The sequence below is a fragment of the Eretmochelys imbricata genome, chromosome 1, assembly GCF_965152235.1.
Source record: "Eretmochelys imbricata isolate rEreImb1 chromosome 1, rEreImb1.hap1, whole genome shotgun sequence".
NCBI lineage: Eukaryota > Metazoa > Chordata > Testudines > Cheloniidae > Eretmochelys > Eretmochelys imbricata.
Window position 1 is genome coordinate 191,085,323 of NC_135572.1, and position 18,697 is coordinate 191,104,019.

General features: G+C 40.8%; 1 protein-coding gene across 11 annotated transcripts in view; it reads right to left on the reverse strand.

Moving 5' to 3' along the window:
* Positions 1–503: 503 nt before the first annotated feature.
* Positions 504–18,697, reverse strand: part of ARL13B (ARF like GTPase 13B) — a 79,251-nt gene continuing 61,057 nt past the window's right edge. For 2 of the 11 annotated variants that reach the window (XM_077820595.1, XM_077820604.1), the window contains 4 exons: positions 14,285–14,516; positions 13,621–13,737; positions 12,332–12,400; positions 504–2,876 (listed from right to left, as the gene is read on the reverse strand). In XM_077820595.1, the coding sequence (XP_077676721.1) occupies positions 2,800–2,876; positions 12,332–12,400; positions 13,621–13,737; positions 14,285–14,516 (495 nt within the window). In that variant the 3' untranslated portion in view covers positions 504–2,799. Of the gene's footprint in view, positions 2,877–11,236; positions 11,278–12,331; positions 12,401–12,901; positions 12,995–13,619; positions 13,738–14,284; positions 14,517–18,697 lie in introns of all 11 variants that reach the window. The other 9 variants (XR_013346525.1, XR_013346524.1, XM_077820644.1 and 6 more) reach the window with 9 other exon arrangements.

Here is an 18,697-nt window from a genome sequence, read left to right on the forward strand (position 1 = left end):
TAAAATGTTACATAGATAGCGACTTTATCTAAGAGAATAGTTGCATGTGCAAATCATCCATGTATTTAAGAGCAAGTGCTCTTAAGAGTTGAATACATTGATAAATGCACAAGGATAAAATCTCAAACACACAATTTAAGACAAATACAGAACTTCACTAGCCCAATTTTATAGTTTGCTCAAATCTGGTAGTACCTCCTACTGACTCAAAGATTAATAGTTAAGTGCACTAGTGAGGCCTCAAGAAGTATTTAAAATAGTATTTTTTTATAGTATACGACAAATATAAATATAAATCTATAATTGTCAAAATACATGAAGTACTTATTGTGGCTGGGTTTTTTTTTGTTTGTTTTTTAATTTGTTCACTTTCTCACTAATTCCTGGTATTTAGCAATGCAAATTGCAAAATGGTTCCCACAGTCATTAATAAGAATTCATGAGGTTCTTCTGTACTTGCCCCCCAAAAGTATTTAATATGTAATAAAGAAAACACTTAGAGATGCTGTACATTAGTTTTATTCTATACACAGTGACCGTCAACAAATAAAAAGCTGATGTAGTATAAAATAATGAGAAAAACAATGCTGTCAATTACAGTACACTTTCATATATAAAACTGTATGAAAAATATTTCTAGTAATTTGGTCTCATAACAATATAAATTTAACAGTAGAAACAAATTTTGAATATGAGAAATATCATTGTTTTAAGTTTCAGTTTCTCATTTAATTTCCATGCCAGCTTTCTTTTTAGTTGCACTTTAAAAAGAGAAACAAAGACTTTCATTAATTTAATTTGTTTTGCATATAGATAAAGAAAAAACTCAAAGGTCAAGATGAAACTGAAAAAAGTGTCAAACTACAGTACATAGACCCTTCAAACCAAAGGAATGTGTATGACAAGGTAACTAATTACATGTATGTGTATGACATGGTAAGATTAATGGGATTATGCGTGTAAACTTTTAAGGAAAGAATGCTAAATATTAAGACATGTTTATTGAAAGCAAGCCAAAGTACATCACAATAGTATCATTATTTACTCAAACAGAACCCTGTCACCATACCAGACCCTGTTACCACTACCAGGGAAGTATTCTCCTGCTATTTCCAGTCACATTCAAATGGTTTTATACATACCCATTACTCACTGAATTTGAGTTCTCTCTCTTCCCAATGCAATACACATCCTTAATGTTAGTGACGGTTTTGCTTTAGTTAAACCAAACTAATATTTTAAACCATTAAGTAAGGGATACATTTCAAAAGAATTGTGTGGGGTTTTAGCTGTCACTCCCATTGACTTTAACAAGAGTCATGTGGCTAAAACCTCATGCAATGCTTTCAAATGTTAAGGTAGCTGATGAATATATTTCACTGCATTATCACGGCCTAGTGTTTTTTGCTAGTATGAGATGATGGGAAGCTGGTAGCGTAATAGAAAGTCACCATTGCCTGCCTATTCCAAAAACCTTTGATTTAGGACCTGTGCTTTTTTCACAAATGCTTTCAACCTCACTATAACGTTGTAGGGAAGGTTTTCCAGTCACCAGCAACTAAGTATTAAAATTATACGTACACATATGGTATAGAAATTATTCTCCCAAATGTAACAGAATACAAACTTATATCAAAACATTTGAAGTACAGTAAATCCAATTCTCTCCTCCAACACACCACTCCCTTTTAAAAAAATAAATATGAGAGGGGCACATTATTTGGAAGGTTAGAATTAGGCTCATTACATTGGCTTAAAAATCTCTGCTTTTTACATTTTCAATATGACATTTTTTGTGTTTTATAGAACACATTAAACAGACATGTATGCTAACTGATTTGATTTTTCACCAGAATTCTTAGTTGAAATGAGTTCAAAATTTCAATTGTGTGCAATTCTATCTTATAGCACATAATATAATATTCAATTAAGATATTTGAAAACATATTTACTATGCATATCAACTCCCATTTAACAAAACAAAAAAAATGATCCATAAGAAGAAAACTTTTAGACAGTCCATTCAAATACCATAATTATGTGTAAAATCCGTTTATCTTAAAAACCCCAGAGACTGCCAGAAGGGCAATATATGAATAATTAGGGCAACTGGTGACATAAATCCCAACCAAAATGTATTGCTATTATAAAGTAAACATAAAAGTCAATATATTCATATGGGTAAAGCTATCAACGAATTTTTAACACTTTCTAGACACCATTTTGATGGCAAGTAACAGGCATTAATGTTAAATCAAATTCCCAAATAAAATATTAGAAAAAATTATAAAAATATAGTTAACGTTTGTAGCATATAATTCTCTATATTCACTCTAACATGCACACATCTTACAAAATGCCTTAAAATTATTAGCTGTAGAAATATGGATTACTACACAACATATGAATGACAGTCTTGATGTGCACACCCAATCCATTTGCATTTGGTCTTGAAGGTGTTTTTCTTCAGGGTTATAGCTATATAGTCTGGCAAGTAAACCCCAATATGAAACCCAACAGTACTAACCTGATCCCAAATTCCACGTGCGTGCAAGTGCTCTCAAACATTTCTGTTCTCCATGTCCCTGTTAACCCCTGAAGAAGAGCTGGTGAGAATGTGAACAGTAACTAATAAGCCAAGTAGAAAATCTCATCAATCCAGTCCAGTAGAACTAACCCGTGGCAGAAAAGAAAATGGGTTCTTATTGTCTCATCTCACAGCAACTCTTTAAACAGTATCCAAGTAAGAAAAATTGTTATAATTTTGTGATTAAGTTAAAAACGTAGAATGTGATCTGGTTAAGAAATGACATCATGGGTGTCGCTGTTAGGTCTCTGCCGTATAGTCAATGGAGGTAGCGGCTTTCCATAGAAATCTACATAAACAACATACCAAAAGAAAAACATGTTAGAATCGAATTTACATCATCTTTTTCAAAAGGACAGATTAATTCTGTTGAATTCTTGCTGCTTTAAAAACCAGGCAGACCACAATTTTAGGGCCAGATCCTGCAAACAATTACTACCCTGTGTAGCATTTACTAATGCTAGTATTGATTTAAATGGGGTTAATCACATTATTAAGCATTATACCCGATAAAAAGTGTTTGTAGGACCAACCATTTAGAAAAACATCCAAACACAGCACTGTTGAATACTGCAGGCATATACAGGCCTGACTAAGTCTAGCAATTATGCAACTGCAAAATCAGGGACAGGGACACCTCTTCTAGTAAAGAAAATTAGGCCTAATTTTTCAAAAATGACCAGTGATTCTGGGCACCTGACTTCACACACCTTAACGGGGCCGGATTTTCAGAAAGTACTGAATGGCCACTCTCTGAAAATCCAGTGTTCTAGTGGTGTCTCAATTTGGGCAGCCAGACATTAAGGTATCCAAAATCACTAATTACTTTGGAAAATGTAGGCCCCAATCTTTAATTTTGACACTACAGTGTGTGTGCGTGTGTATTTCTGCTTTCTTGGTCTAAACATCACCAATAAAAATAACTTCATAAACATGTGCTGCTATTACCAAGTTCATTTTTCATTTTCTGACCATATTGACATAGGACCACAACTCACATAGACATGCTCGAATGATCGGATGACTTGATTGGGTGACCTAAAATTATGGCAAATTACAGGTATGCCATGTTGCTCTGGTAAGATATAAATATTTCATATGAATTAAAAATGGCAGTTATTTTATGCTTGATTATTATGTTTCCTTGCTCATATAACTTCCATTATAGGGTAATCATGTTTACAGTGTCCAGGTTAAAAATCACTCATCTTGGTGGTTGTTTTGCTCAAAATCTCCAAGTCATTGTACAATACATATTAAGAAATCAGTACTTTGGAGTAAGCCTACTAATGGATTGTAAGAGTAACTTGGAAACAATAACTAAAAAAAATCAATATATGGTGGTTAGATTACATGGTTAGGCTTTATTTTGTTTCTCTTTCCTTGGAGGAACTGCTCAGTTCCTTCAGGAAGATGCATAGACCAGATCTTCTGGTCTCAGCTATGTAAAGTCCTGGAAACATGCTGAACACTGCACATTCTGAAGAAGACAGAACTGAATAGATAACACCACTTAAAATAATAATAAAAATTAATAATAATTCATAGGTGACAGAAATTGGCAAGTGCTACCCAGACCTTGCAAGAAGAAGGTATAAAAATTAGAATTGCTGGTGTGGTCAAAATGGCATTGCTCCTCAATGTTTGTAGTTTTCAACTGTGCCGTTTAATGAATTACATACATAAAATTTGATAGAATTTGACTGAAAACTCTTCTTTTATTCTCCTCTAAGTGAGTATGTGTCCAAAAATCTGAAACCACTTATATTTTAGTTCTTATAATAATCATGCTAGCCCTCTGAATCGGATATTGTAATCATTTTTAGCCATCAGTGCAATGAGTTTGCTGCCAGCAATGGGTTTTCAGGTGCGAAAATTTGCTTTCCAGCACCAAGTTACAAGCATGACAAAACAAGGAAAGAGATCCTGCCTTACATAAACAGTTATTTTTACAAACTTGCATGCAAATTAGTATATGCAAAATATTAAAAATAAAATAAAGTGTCAAGAATGGTTGGTAACAAGAAACAGGTGGAAAACAGGAAAATGTACAAGCAACTTTTTGAACCCTTTGAATCTCAATTTCAGTAGTATTGACAATGGAACTGTAAATCTTAAACCAATTATAGCTTGCCATTGCAAATTTTCAAATTTTTTTTAAACTCACAACATTGAATATATATTCCAATTCACATTAAAAATATATGCCTTTACAAGAGTTTTTATCTATAAATATAATGACCTGTGGTGAAGCAGTTTTTAGGATCTAGAACTAACAAAGGCAAGTAAATTCAGGTCTTACTCCTTAAGTACATGTAAGCAAGATCAGGGTTTTATTTTTCCCCATTGTACTTAGGATAAGATCGGTTACTGAAGACTAGTTTTACACTGATGTAAATTCATTGAGTTACTCCCATTTTACAGCAGTGGTGAGAAGAGAATCAGGAGCACAACATTGACAGAACCATTTTGAATCCTAACAGGGTAAATGAAAGCTTTTGAGAGGCTTCTGTTATAGTCAGCCTCTCACTAAGTAACTAAAAAGGAATTTTAAGAAGATTGGGTTTGGAAGGCAATTTAAGCTCCTGCAGATAAAATAGTTGATGATTTATGCAAATACATCCTTCATCAGGAATAATGTGACATTCATTTACAAGTGTTGTGCTACAGTAACTTGCATAGTTGGCAAAGTTTCAAACTTTAGTTAAAATAATTGCTTAATTAAAGTTTCATATAACTGGCTATACTGCCTGTTGGCTCTGCCTAAACATCCTTCATACAACTCTCCACAAAGAATGATGGAAGAATGATAAGATTCAGATCCTAAATAACCTGATCATCATGTTTACTGTATGTTACTATAGTAAGTCAACAGTGGTAAGTAAAAATTTTATTCTCTGATAACACTCAAACAGCATTATAACCAGAGCCTTGCAGGTTTCTTTTACTGCATAGTACACAGTACTGATTTTTAGATCTCTCTATATTGCCATCACTGTACTATGTGTCTACTACACATCTAGAAATAGTCCAACATTTTTAAAAAGATAGATACAAATATTTCAAATTACTCTCCTACTCTTACTAACATAGATTCACACAAAAGTGAATAGGAATACTAAGAGAGCACTTGTGGTATTTCATGAGCATAGACAGAAACTAAAGCCACAGAAGTCACATTTAAGGGGATGGAGGCTTTAGATTCCCATATGATGTGCTTGCTTTATTGACCTATCAAATATTTTTATAATACATTCTTTACAAGTGACTTGGGTAAAAAAACATGTTATAAAGTTATGACTGTGCATGAGTACGAGATGCTGTTTGAAGTTTAACAAATTGGTTATTTTCAGTGGATTTTTCTTGGCTAAAAGGCCCCAGAACTAATCTAAGGGCTTGTCTACATTACCAGGAGGATTGACTGGCAGCGATGGATCCAGCGGGGGGGTCGATTTATCGTGTCTAGTCTAAATGTGATAAATCGACCGCCGAGTGCTCTCCCGTTGACTCTGGTACTCCACCAGAGTGAGAGGCGCAGGCGGAGTCAACGGGGGAGCATCAGCTGTCGACCAACCACAGCGAAGACACTGCGGTAAGTAGATCTAAGTACATAGACTTCAGCTACGTTCTTCACGTAGGTGAAGTTGCGTAACTTAGATCGAACCCCCCACCACCACCCCAGTGCAGACCAGGCCTGAGTAGAGCACCTGCAAAAAGAATTCTCTCATCCTACAGTAATTGTGGTTCTTTGAGATATTGCAGTTTGTGTGGATCCCACTGTAGGTATGCATGTACCTCATGTGCACGAGATGGGATTATTTGAAAAGCAGTGTCCATTGCCTCCTTGTACTCTTATGAGAGGGCATAAAGGGTGCAGCACCTGCAACTCTCCCCAGTTCCCTTGCAATTCAAAGCCTGGGCTAGCTCAAGACTGTGAAAAACAGGGATGGAGAGCAGGTTGTGAGATCCACACTGACTACCTCATCTTAAAGGAACTTGCAGTAACTGTCTGTTAAGTAACCTTTCTTCTTTGAGTTTGTCAGTGCAGATCACACTGCAGGTGACTGGCATGCTGTATTCCCTCAGGATGGTGGAGATGAAGAGTTTCAACTGTATCAGTCCAACAGCAACTGTAGAACTGCTCTCCCGACCTTTCCACCTGATCTAGCTGCTGACTACAAGGCACAGTGTTTGACAAAGGAGGTTACTTGTTGCTGCCCTACAGATCTCTGATATTGGCATACTTGTGAAGCAAGTGGTGGACTGCTGCTTATGCTCCGGTTTACCATGCTTTGCAGTTTGTTGGAAGAGGTACAACATCCAACTGGGAACACAGCTTCATTGCTATATCCTTCATTACCTGCAACATGGCCTTTAGAAAACCCTGGCTGTGACTAGATATAGACAGGGTGACCGTCTGAACAGCTCAGTCCTCGAAACATAATAAAGTAAACTCCTGAATACCTCTAGTGTATGTAATTTCTTTTCTCACAGTTCAATATGGCTTTGGGAAGAAAACTGGAATGTTGATTGCTTAAGGCAGTCTCAGAATTTCAACTAAGGAAGCAACTTATGGGGGGAGGGCAGGGGTATCAGCACCACCTTTTCGCTACGGAATGTTGTATGGATAGAATCAGCCATATGTGTTTGAAGCTCCCTCACTCATCTAGGTGAAGTGAGAACACTAGGAAGACAGTATTCAGAGCAAAGTGATGCAAGAGCATTCTGAGAGAGAATAAAATGGAAACTCTATGAGCCTCGGGGGGACTATACTGAGGTCCCAGGCAGGGGGTAGGTTTTCTGACCTATGAGTAAGTATGTAATAACACTTTGAGAAACTTCAGTACTGAAGATGGATGAGAAAGGGAAATAGGTAGGGGGGAAGATATGGAAATGAATGGGATAGCCATGGGCAATGATGTTCAACACCCACTTGTCTGAAGCGATATCAGACCAAGCCCGATGGAACAGGCAATGTGGCTTCTTAAGATGGCTGCTGTCTCCTGATCATTTCTGATGTGGTTCCTGACATTCCTGTCAAATCTGCTGTTTAGCTGCTAGGGTGATGGGGGCGATGGAGGAGGCAAATGATCTCAAGTATTGCAATGGTTTCTGCGGTGGGTAGACCCGATATCTACCCTAAAAACAGGGGTGAGCCTGCTGTCTCTCTGTTCAGGCTGATATTTGTAGGGCTTCCTAGAGGGGGTAGTGTATAAATCCCTAGTGACCCCAGGGTGGCCCTTAAATTTTTCAATTACTGGAGTGCTTTGTCTGTTCTTTTGCTGAAGAGCTCATTCCCTCGAGCAGGTGGTCCTATACGGTGTCTTGGATCTCCTTTCGTATTTCAGATATCAAGAGCCATGGTCACAACTGTGGCCATATCAGAGGCATCTATGGCTGCCCTCAGAGCTGTTCTAGAAACTGTTTTTGCATGTCAGGAAATTACATCTGGCAAACAACTCGTCTTAGTTTGCCACACAGACTTGCAGTCAGGCAGATGAGTAGACTTTGCACCCATAAAGGTCCAGTTTTTGGGGGTGTTTGTTCTTGGGCTTGCCTTTGTTGAGTTTTGACTTTTCTACCTCTGATGTTGGTGGTCTGGGTAGTGATGTCACAAGGGAGCCTGTAGTCCTCCTCTTCCTGGAGGTACAAGAGGGAAAGCTGCTGTGAGACACCTGAGACGGCAGCCCCCATTCAGGTCAGCGTGGCCAGGGCAACACGTTATACAGGTACTGGCCAGTTGCAGCTGTTGGCCCAATGCCACTCATACCTCCTTTGCAGCAGTGCACTGAGAGAGGGATCTCTGGTACAAGCTGTAGGGTTGGCTCTCAGAAAGTAGAGAACCATCTCTGCTCAACACCATGGAGCAGGCGTAAACCAGAGATAGTGAAGAGTAAGACCCTTCAAATGACAGTGCCATGGAGTAAGGGCTCAGATCCAGTTCTGGTGCTGGGTACTACCCTGATACAAATGATGTCCCCAGAGGGGATCTCAACAGTTGAGAAAGCATACATAGGGCTTGTAATTGGCAGGGTGGTTGGTGCTGGTGCCTTCATTGATACTAGTTTACTGCATTTTGCTCCTTCCTCAGACTCTTTGACCTTGGAGGAGTGAAGATGCTTCTCCTCCCTATGGGATGGTGTCTCCTGATGCTCAGAGCTGTGTTTGAGCTCCACTTTCTTTTGGTCTCACCGCTCTGTTGGTGCACCAGTGCTGGCTCCAATGATGACGCTGTCTGAGCCAGAGGCGCCGCTGCCAAAGATGGGGTTGTCAACACTGGCATCAATGCAGTGGTGACCGGTACTGAAGGACTTGGTCAATGTCAACATAACCAGTGCCAATTTTGGCATCATCTTTCCTGCCATTCTTTCATTACTGGACTTTGTGATATTACTCCTGAGGGCATTCTGCGCCAAAAAAATAAAAATTCTGCATACAATATTTTAAAATTCTGCAAACTTCTACACATTTTGTGTGTCAAATAAACGTGGAGGCTCCAGCATGGCACTGAGGAGCACAAGCCACTGGCTGCACCGAGATGGGCGACCACTCTGCAGCTCTTCCACTGCCCTTCCCTCTCCCCCCAGGCCATGGACTCAGCAGTAAGGCTGCACCCAACCCTGACACAGCACAAGGACCGGGCCTGCCTCAGAACCACCCCAAGGCCCTGCCCCTCTGTGCCAGGTGCGCGAGGTGTGGGCAGGCAGGCTCGGCCCGACAGGATCCAAGTGTGGAAGGGTTTAGTGTAGGGGCATTCAGGTGTGGGTGAAGAGGGTTCAGTATGGGGCAATCTGGGTGCAGGCAGCTCAGAGGTGGATCCGGGTGCAGGACGGGATCTGGATGCACTGGGGTTTGTTGGGGGGTTCTGGGTGCAAGGGTAATGCGACTCTGCAGGGGAGTCCAGGTGAAGGTGGTTGGAGCTGAGTGTCTGGGGGTGGGGAAGATAGCGTTTGGCAGGGGGTCTGAGTGTGGGGGTTCAGATACTGTGGGGAGTGGGGCTCACAGGTGGGGAATCCAGGTGCAGCTAGCTGGGGCTCGGTGGGGTGGAGATCTGGGTCCGGGTGACTTGGCAGGTTGGTCCAGGTGCAGGGGGAGTGGGGCTCAGCATGGGGGGTTCTGGACAGTGATCCTTCCCCCTGCAGCTGAGGAGCGAAGGGTGCAAGAAGCAGGGGCAGTTGCAGAGCTTCCTGCAGCCTGGGGAGAAATCTAGGGGTGGGTCTGACCAACTCTGGATGCTGCTCAGGGGAAGAGGAAGTTCTGTCCAGCCCAGCTGGGACTACCAACTGAGCCCAGCGCAGGGCAGCAGACACCAGCTGGGTCTTTCCCAGTCCAGCCTCCTGCCTCACAGTGATTTACCATTCTGCTGGCTGCCCTGGGCACCCAGAACATACTGCTGGAGACGGTTGCATGACCACTCTTGTGGCTTCCCTTTGCTTCACCATCAGAAAGTCATTTTTCTGCAGGGAAGCAAAGAAATCTGCAGGGGACATGAATTCTGTGCATGTGCAGTGGTGCAAAATTCCCCCAGGAGTATGATATGGTGTCTGCTCAACAGAGCACTACCTAATGATAACTCTTTCAGTTGCTCTTTGGAGGTGGTCATCTCCTCTGCCTCATGGATCGCTCAAGTAGGTGTAGCTTCAGTCATGCATCCCTAGACTTGAGAGTCCCTGGGGAGAAGCATTTGGATACTGAACACCTATTAGGAATATGGTTCTCCCTCAGACAGAATAGACATCAACTATACCTATCAAAACAGGGATGAATCCGTCACAGGTTGGGAAGGGATTAAACTGTGAAGGTTTGGAGTCTGCCATGAGAGTGCGGTTAGTGCAAAGTACAGAGGAGAGGGCTGGATGGTAGCTTTTTAAAAAAATGTTCAATGACGGGAGCATGAAAGTAAAGATTTCTTCACAAAGTTGGTTGAAAAGAAATGATTTAAAAGTGGGTTGAACATTCACCAGGTTCCGTCTTGCTGCCATAGGCAAAAAGAAGGAACTGAAGGACGGTCACAGCCGTTCCGCCCTTTATGCCTTAGCATGGGAGCATGAGGCAGCACAGGGACCACGGTAGCCCCAACAGACACTGTTAACCATGTGATCTCATGCACCAGAATGCCTAAAGTGGGAGTCACACTAACATACTCGAAGAACTTCAATTTTTAAACTTCAGCAAATATTACGTATAGCTGGGGACAAAAGGACCTGAAATCACAAAACAAAATGGATTTCATTGCTCTAGGATTTAAGAAGTTGTTTCACAGAGTTAGTTACTGGGAAAATTTTGCACTAGTTAAATAAATCCCTGAGAACAAGGGTAAACAATGTTTTTGCACTTGCTTAGATCCAAACTCCCATAATCTTCAATGGATACCTCCAGTCAATAGGAGTTCCTCTCAAAGCATCTTTCATTCAAGGATCTCAAAGTGCTTTTAAAGTATTATCACAATTTTACAGATGGTAAAACTGAGGAATACAGAGGTTAGGTGACTTGTCAAAGGTCACACACAACTAGTGGCAGAGCTGGGAATAGAGCTTCGGTCTCTTGATTTCCAGTCCCGTGCTCTAGCCACAAACCAGAAAGTCTCACTTATGAGCAAATCAGATGTAAGCAAAGAATATGACCCCTTCCCTTCCCTTCCCTCCCTACCTCTTTTCTGGCTTTTCTTTCTCTTTCTTCTCTTTAAACTCCTTAAAAGAAGAGTAAGATTGTTTTATGATAAGATTTGATTAATATAACTACAGATTACTCCTTTTATTGCACATAACAGTGTCTCCTGTAGAAAGTAAATTTTTTCTTTTAAAATCTCATTTCACTTATATCCATTTGATCAGAATTTGAAAAAACACTAAGATGTAAGAAAAATAACGTACGCTATAAAAGCCTCTGTATGGCACTGGGAACAAGCTGTAATACCAGACAATATAGAAAACATCTCTTGCAGGGTCTGCCATAAAAGGAGATGTTTTATGCAAACAAAGAATACTGAAATTATTTCTGCCCTAAATAAATATTTAAATTGTTATTAGAATTAAGAGAAATAATAATTCAGCTCAAGGAGGAAAAGTTAAAACCAGGAATCTCCTACATTTTAATACAAGTTACTAAGCTTAATCCTCCCAGCATTTGCAGTTTACAGGGACTTTTCCTATTACAGTGTAAGCTATCTAATTCAAAGGTGCACAGATGCCTTTAATTTTCATTCTGGCAATAAAATGTATCCAGATCTATGCCACAGTACACATGGATGATGCCCATAACAAGTTACCTTTTTTTTTAAATTAAATGCAGTTTTGTTTTAAAATATTTTGGAACTGTCAAATTATAGTTCCTCACATTCAGGATGTTGCCAATACATATGGAAAACTGAAATGTATACTTGATTTACTTCTAAGTTTTAAAAAAGTTTTAGACTACTATGAAGTAAAAAAAAGTGTTTGATTTTGAAATGTTTAGGGATGGGCCCTGTTACTGCAGTATTATATGGTATATCATAAGAGGTAGGTGTATGCTATTGTACAAACATCCTCAAATGATTTATGACACAACATGCTTTGAACTCCTATTGGGGGAAAAGGAAATAAAGAGAACACACATTAAAAAAAAGGAACTTAAAATCTAAAAGATGCTTTTAACAAGCAAAGGGTTAGTTTTTGGTTGAAGGTATTAAAGAAATAAAAAGGTGAAGAATGGAACGAATGTATAAGAGAACAACGAATAGTGCTCTTTTTTTAAAAAAATTACCAGTATGACGGGTTTCACCAAGAGGTTCAAGTTTTCGAAGTCTATTAACTTTGGGGGTTCCCCAGCCAACTAAAGAAAAACAAACACATTAAAAAAAGTACCACTCTGTCAAAATATTTGGCTCTGAAGAAAAGCTGGGAGGGAAGGGGGAATCTTTCTCCTCAGGAGACAGGAAAGTATCAGGGGGTGGGGGAAGGATTTATATTTATATATGGTGTATTAGTGAATCCACTGAAAACAAAATATTATTTAAAATGCAATGTAAAGCAGCAGTGAAAAATATCTTAATATTTTAGAGAGTTGCACTTACTGAATTTTCTTGCTCTTTTGTTAATGCAACAGACAAAACACTTTCCCTGTTTCCCCAGTTTTACACTTTCAATCTAATACTAACTGCATACACTGTAAGAGATTCCATCAATAGATGTAGTTACTGAAAACGTTACCCAAATTAAAAGCTGGAAGAACAGTGTACTTCAATCAGATAGGAGAAGCAGATCATCCTGAAAATCAGGACACTAGCCATTTGTAAGACAAGATATCTAAATCATCTCTGAAATATTTTTGTACCTGCCTGTTAATTGCTGTAGGTACCATCAGTATTTTTTTTTCCTGTCATAGAAGTAATGTTCAAGTTATACCAAGGTGCATGATTTCCAAGATCTGTGAGGAGTTCAAAAGATTAAGTTTTCTACTGGCAGCTTTACATATTAATAATCAGATTTTTCTTACTCAGCACATTATGAGCTTTCTTGGAAGGATGTCACTGGGCCTTCTTTTGGCTTTCTGGAAAGCAAGTGATTGTGCGTTTTCTCCAGCTGTTCCTATTGAAGAAGCTCACAATATGACGAGCAAGAAATCAGAATGGTCACACGTTACATTTAAGTAATATTAACAATTTATAAAGGGTTATTATTGATATATGTAGTTATACCAAATAAATTACATCTAAATGGGGAATTATTGAAGCATAGTATATATTACTCTTCTACAGCCATGCTGGTCAATTTTCCCAACCCCTAACTAGGAACTGAGCAAATATACCCTGCAGGTTAGCTTGCCCTTGTGAGTTGAGAGACTTAGGCAAAGCCTACTGACAGAATGATAGTGCTCAACAGCCTCGTACAAGTGGGGATCTACATGGGCAATTCTCAAAAGAAATTAATCAAACTATGATGGCATAATCCTGGGTGAAAACGGTTTTTCTCTGCATGTTTAAAAAGCCAAGTCTTTTAAGGGCCCAGCTTTCATGAACTGGCACACTTATTACCACAAGGTATTTAACTCACCTGGTGGAAGAGGTGGAGGTGGGGTCGGATTTTTGGGAACAGCTTCCTCTGCATTGACTGGTTCCACCCTGTGACTCCTTTTTAACTTCAGTTTCTTTGTTTTCTTTTTACTGGTATCTACAACAAATGGAAAGAAAATAGTTCATGGACCACACATTTACTGTTAAGAATGAACTCTACTATACTGTACAGATGTGTCCTTTTGATGACTATAAGCATTGGGATGGACTGCTCTACGTATTTTCATTCTGTATGCAATGAACAGCAGTCCTGACATGATATATAACACACAAAACTAACTGACTTTTAAACCTTATTACTGTAAATAATCATGTATGTACATGTAAGATCCAAAGTTTGTCTTTAGATAGGTGAGTACAACTCATTGATATTAATGCAAGGTGTGGTATGGATTTGAAGGTACTGGTAAAAATGGGTCGATTGTAACTGGATAAGACTGATGAATACACTAATTCTTGGTTGAATTATGACATTCCTCTGTACAGTAACATAATTGTGCATTTGTATCTTTCAGTTATTTGTGTTGTGGCATGCACAAAGTCATACAGACACAGGGAAGAGTTGGGTGAAAAATAAGAATCAAATTAAATATAACAATGGTAGTTAAGACAGTAAGTGGCTATATTCAAATTGGAGTTATCACCTGAATCAAGGCATTCTGAGGTTTGTTGGTCACCCTCTTCTTCATGCTCCAATTGCTGTGCGAGTGCAGATTTGTATGTTTCTATCAGTCTATAATCATTTGTTTTTTGGCTACAGCTACTGGTCAGGCTCTGTGTGTCCATTTGTTCCTGCTCTGCTTTAGGTTTCAAGGCAATGGCATCTTTTTCAATCTCCATCCTCTGCCTCTTCTCTTGTTCAATTCTTTTTTCATTCTAGCAAAAGTAATACAAGACATCATTTTAACAATATTTAGTGTCAGAGACTGCTCTAAAAAGATAGGAATAAGATCCTAAACACAGGGGGGTAAGACACTGAGAGACCATTTTTAAAAACAATTTTCATGTGTAGCATAATTAACAAGTTTCAAGAATGTGCAAAAGAGGAAATAAAACCCCAAGGTTCACAAGATGCTGCTCAAGATTTAACCTAGAAAAATGAACAACTAAAAGCTCTAGAAGTGATCTTTAGATTTCTGAGCGGTAACCAGTTTAGGGAGGAATGGCTGCATACAGCTTCATGGCCAAAATGTGTTTTCATTCTTTTTACTTTTTTTAAATGCCATGCGAGAAAAAGATAAAAGTACAAATAGCGTCAATACCCCAAGCCAGAGAATTAAAAACTTTTACTAACTTCTTCAATTTCTATTCGTTTATTTTGTTTTGAAAAACACACACCTTTTGAAATACCTTGCAAATCACCATTTTGTCTTGGTGGAACACTGATTATGTAATGCAGACTTGATAGAGTATCTGCTCTATAAGTTTCACATAATCAGCAGCTCTGCAGCACTTGTAGCACTCTTCTTCTCCCCCCGCCCCTGTGTAGGATCCTGTGAAATCTGTCATTGTGCACATAGCTGACTTTACAGGATATGATCGTGTGGATGCTTGTACTGGAGAGTAGGACCAAGCCTTGATTATTTACATTTATCAGAGCTCACTATTTTTTCTATAAGCACAATATCTTAAATTAAAAAACAAAGAAAAATATGGTACACTAAATATGAATCTGATAACTATTTGAATTAAAAGGATGTGTCTGAAGAAAACTATTTATACAGTTTTCATGTTTCATAACTAACACACCATTCCAACAGCTCTAAACCAACCAAAAATACTGTATTATGCCACAAGTCTGTACGGTTAAGTAAGGGATGGACCCTATATGACTGGGGCACATGGTTGAAACAGCTCCCATAAAGCCAAAATAAAACCCCACTTTTGCAACAAAAACTTAAAAAAAAAAGAGTGAATGAAGCTGATTCCAATTAAATGGGAAACCGAAAATGGCTTCTTCTGAACACTGCAACAGTTTATTCTGAAAATTCTGCAGTAAACTGCATGGCAAACAAAACATTTTTCTTAAACCGGTACTAAGATATTTCTTTATTGTTAGATTACTGATACAACTTCACAGCACACAAAAAACAGTTACTAACCTTTTGCAACTTGTTCTGAGATGTGTTGCTCTTGCCCATTCCAGGTTAGATGACTCACAAGCAGTACCCCAGGAGGTGGGCTCAGAGTTCATGGACACTCTTCTGTAACTGCCTTGGGCAATGCTGTAGTGGGATGCGAAGGTATGCACCAACCACCAGGTTGCGACTCTGTAGATGTCCTGAATTTGGACCTGCGTGAAGTCTACATGCTGCCGATGAAGCCTGGGCTTGTGTGGAGTGAGCGGTTAAGAAGGACGGAGGCAGGACATTCGCCTGCTCATAGCAGGCCCAAATACAGGCAGTTATCCAGGACAAGTTCCTCTGGTTGGACACAGGAAGCCCTCTCATCCTTTCCGCTATTGCTACGAAGAGTTGTGTGGACTTGCAGAAGGATTTTGTCCTTCTCAATATAAAAAGCAAGGGCAAGCCTAACGTCCGAGTGAAGCCGCCATTCCTCAGAGTTCTTGTGATGTTTCTGGAAGAGACTGGTAGGAAAATGGCTTGCTTGTTATGGAATTGTGACACCACCATTGGTAGGAAAGCCAAATTGGGGCACAGTTGGACCTTAAAGAACACAGTATAGTAAGGCAGTTCTGACAAAGACGTGGATTTCAGAGACCCTTCTAGCTGAGGTGATCACCACTAGGAAGGCAACCTTCCAAGAGAGAAGTAGCAGGGGGCACGATGCTAACTGCTTAAAGGGGAGACCTGTGAGTCTTGACAGAACCAGGTTTAAGTTCCATGGGGAGGTCGGCTCACCGACCTGAGAACACAGCCTCTCCAGCCCCTTGAGAAACCGTATGGTCATCGCCTGGGAAAACACTAACCTGCTGTTCACTGGAGGGTGGAATGCTGAGATGGCTGCTAAGAGTACCTTGATAGATATGAGAGCCAGGCCCTGCTGCTTTAAGTGGAGGAAACAGACCAAGATAGACTGGAGGGAAGATTGAGATGGAGAGAGAGTGGACTGAGAAGCTCAAATCAGGAAATGCTTCTACTTGCCCAGGTAGGTAGCCTTGGTGGAAGCCTGTCTACTACCTAGAAAGATCTGCTGGACCTGTTCCGAGCAAGCCTGTTCTTCTGGGTTCAGCCATGCAGCATCCACGCAGTTGGGTGCAAGGAGACGAGGTTTGGGGAAGCAACCAGCTACGGTCTTGTGAAATTAGGTCTGGATCAAGTGGGAGTGAGAGAGAGTGGGGTTGCCGCTCTCCAAGAGCGTGCCAAACTAGTGTTGATATGGCCATGCCAGGGCTATCAGAATAACTCTCACCTTGTCCCGTTTGATTTTTAGGAGGACCTTGTGAACCAAGGGGATCGGGGGAAAGGCATAGAATAGGAGATCTGTCCATGGGTGGAGGAAAGCATTGGAGAGGGAGACTGGGCTGTGCCTGCACAGCAGACAAAACTGATGGCACTTCCTGTTCTCCCTGGTAGTAACCAGGTCCACTTGGGGAGGCCCCCACCTTTGGAAGATGAACCTGATGACCAAAGGTGAAAGGAACACTCGTGGTGAGAGAAAAGGGAACTGCTGAGCTTATCAGCCAATACATTCTGTGCTCCCGGGAGATGGGACACCTCAAGATGAACGGAGTGCTTTGCACAGAAGTCCCACAGATGGATGGCTTCCTGACACGGGGCCAGAGATCAAGCCCCACCCTGCTTGTTGATGTAAAACATGGCCACAGTATTGTCTCTCAGAACTTGCACCACCTCGCCTGAGATCTGGGGAAGGAACACTTGGCATGCTAAGCGTACTGCCCTGAGCTCCCTGACATTTATGTGCAGGGAGAGTTCCTCTTGGGACCAGAGGCCCTGAGTTCTGAATTCGACTCCCCACTCTAAGTCTGACACATCCGAGATTGAAGTATATGCTGCCATGTGCCTCAATAGCTTGAAGCAAACCTGAGCTGTCGTGATTGGGTGGACCTTGACACTGGATATCAGGTCTGACATGGGCTTGAATCAGGCCTCCAGCAGAAAGGCTCTGGCTTAGGTTGAGTCGAGCACCGCCCCAATAAATGTTATTCTCTGAACTGAGAAAAGAGTGACTTCTGCTCGTTTATCAACAGACCCAGCGATCGGAAGGTGGCTCGGACCATGCTGATACTGTTCTGTACTTAAGCCTGCTACCAACCTGTGATCAGCCAGTCAAGGTACGAGTAGAGCTGGACACCTCACCGTCTGACGAAGGCTGCTACTATCGCCATACATTTTGTGAAAACTCGGGGGGCTGCCAATAGGCCAAAGGGAACAGCAGTGAATTGGTAGTGGTATTGACCAACTATAAAGCTGAGAAATCTTCTGTGGCCAAAGACGACAGAAATGTTAAAGTATGCGTCCTTTAAGTCGAGGGTGGCGTACCAGTCTCCTGGATCCAGGGAGAGAATGATGGAAGCCAGGGAGACCATGCGGAACCTCAGTTTCTGTTGAGCTGATGCAGGTCCAAGATGGGCCAGAGGCCTCCTTTGGCCTTTGGGATTAGAAAATACCAGGAATAAAACCCCCTCCCTCTCAAGTCTTGTGGAACCTCCTCCACAACCCCCATCCGTAGGACAGATTGAACCTCCTGGACGAGGAGTTGCTCATGAGATGGGTGCCTGAAGAGTGATGGGAGGGAGAGGTGGATAAAAACTCATGGGTATACCTGACTGTCCCTGTACTTGGGACCCAATGGGTTGATGTTATGTATGACCATGCTGGGCTGAATAGGGACAGACAGTCCAAAACAAAAAGGGGAGTCAGATCTGAAATGGTGACTGGCACAGTGCCCTCTGACACACCTTTAAAAAGCCTTCTTAGGCCCCCCAGAGTACCTCTGAGAGCCCGACGGGAGTGGTTGGTGCCATTTATAACCTCTCCCTTTACTCTTGTAGAAGCTGATGGAGTGTAAACGCCTAAAGACCATGGGGTGGCTCTCGAGTCCTTTAGGCCATGAAGTCTCGCGTCTGTCTGCTC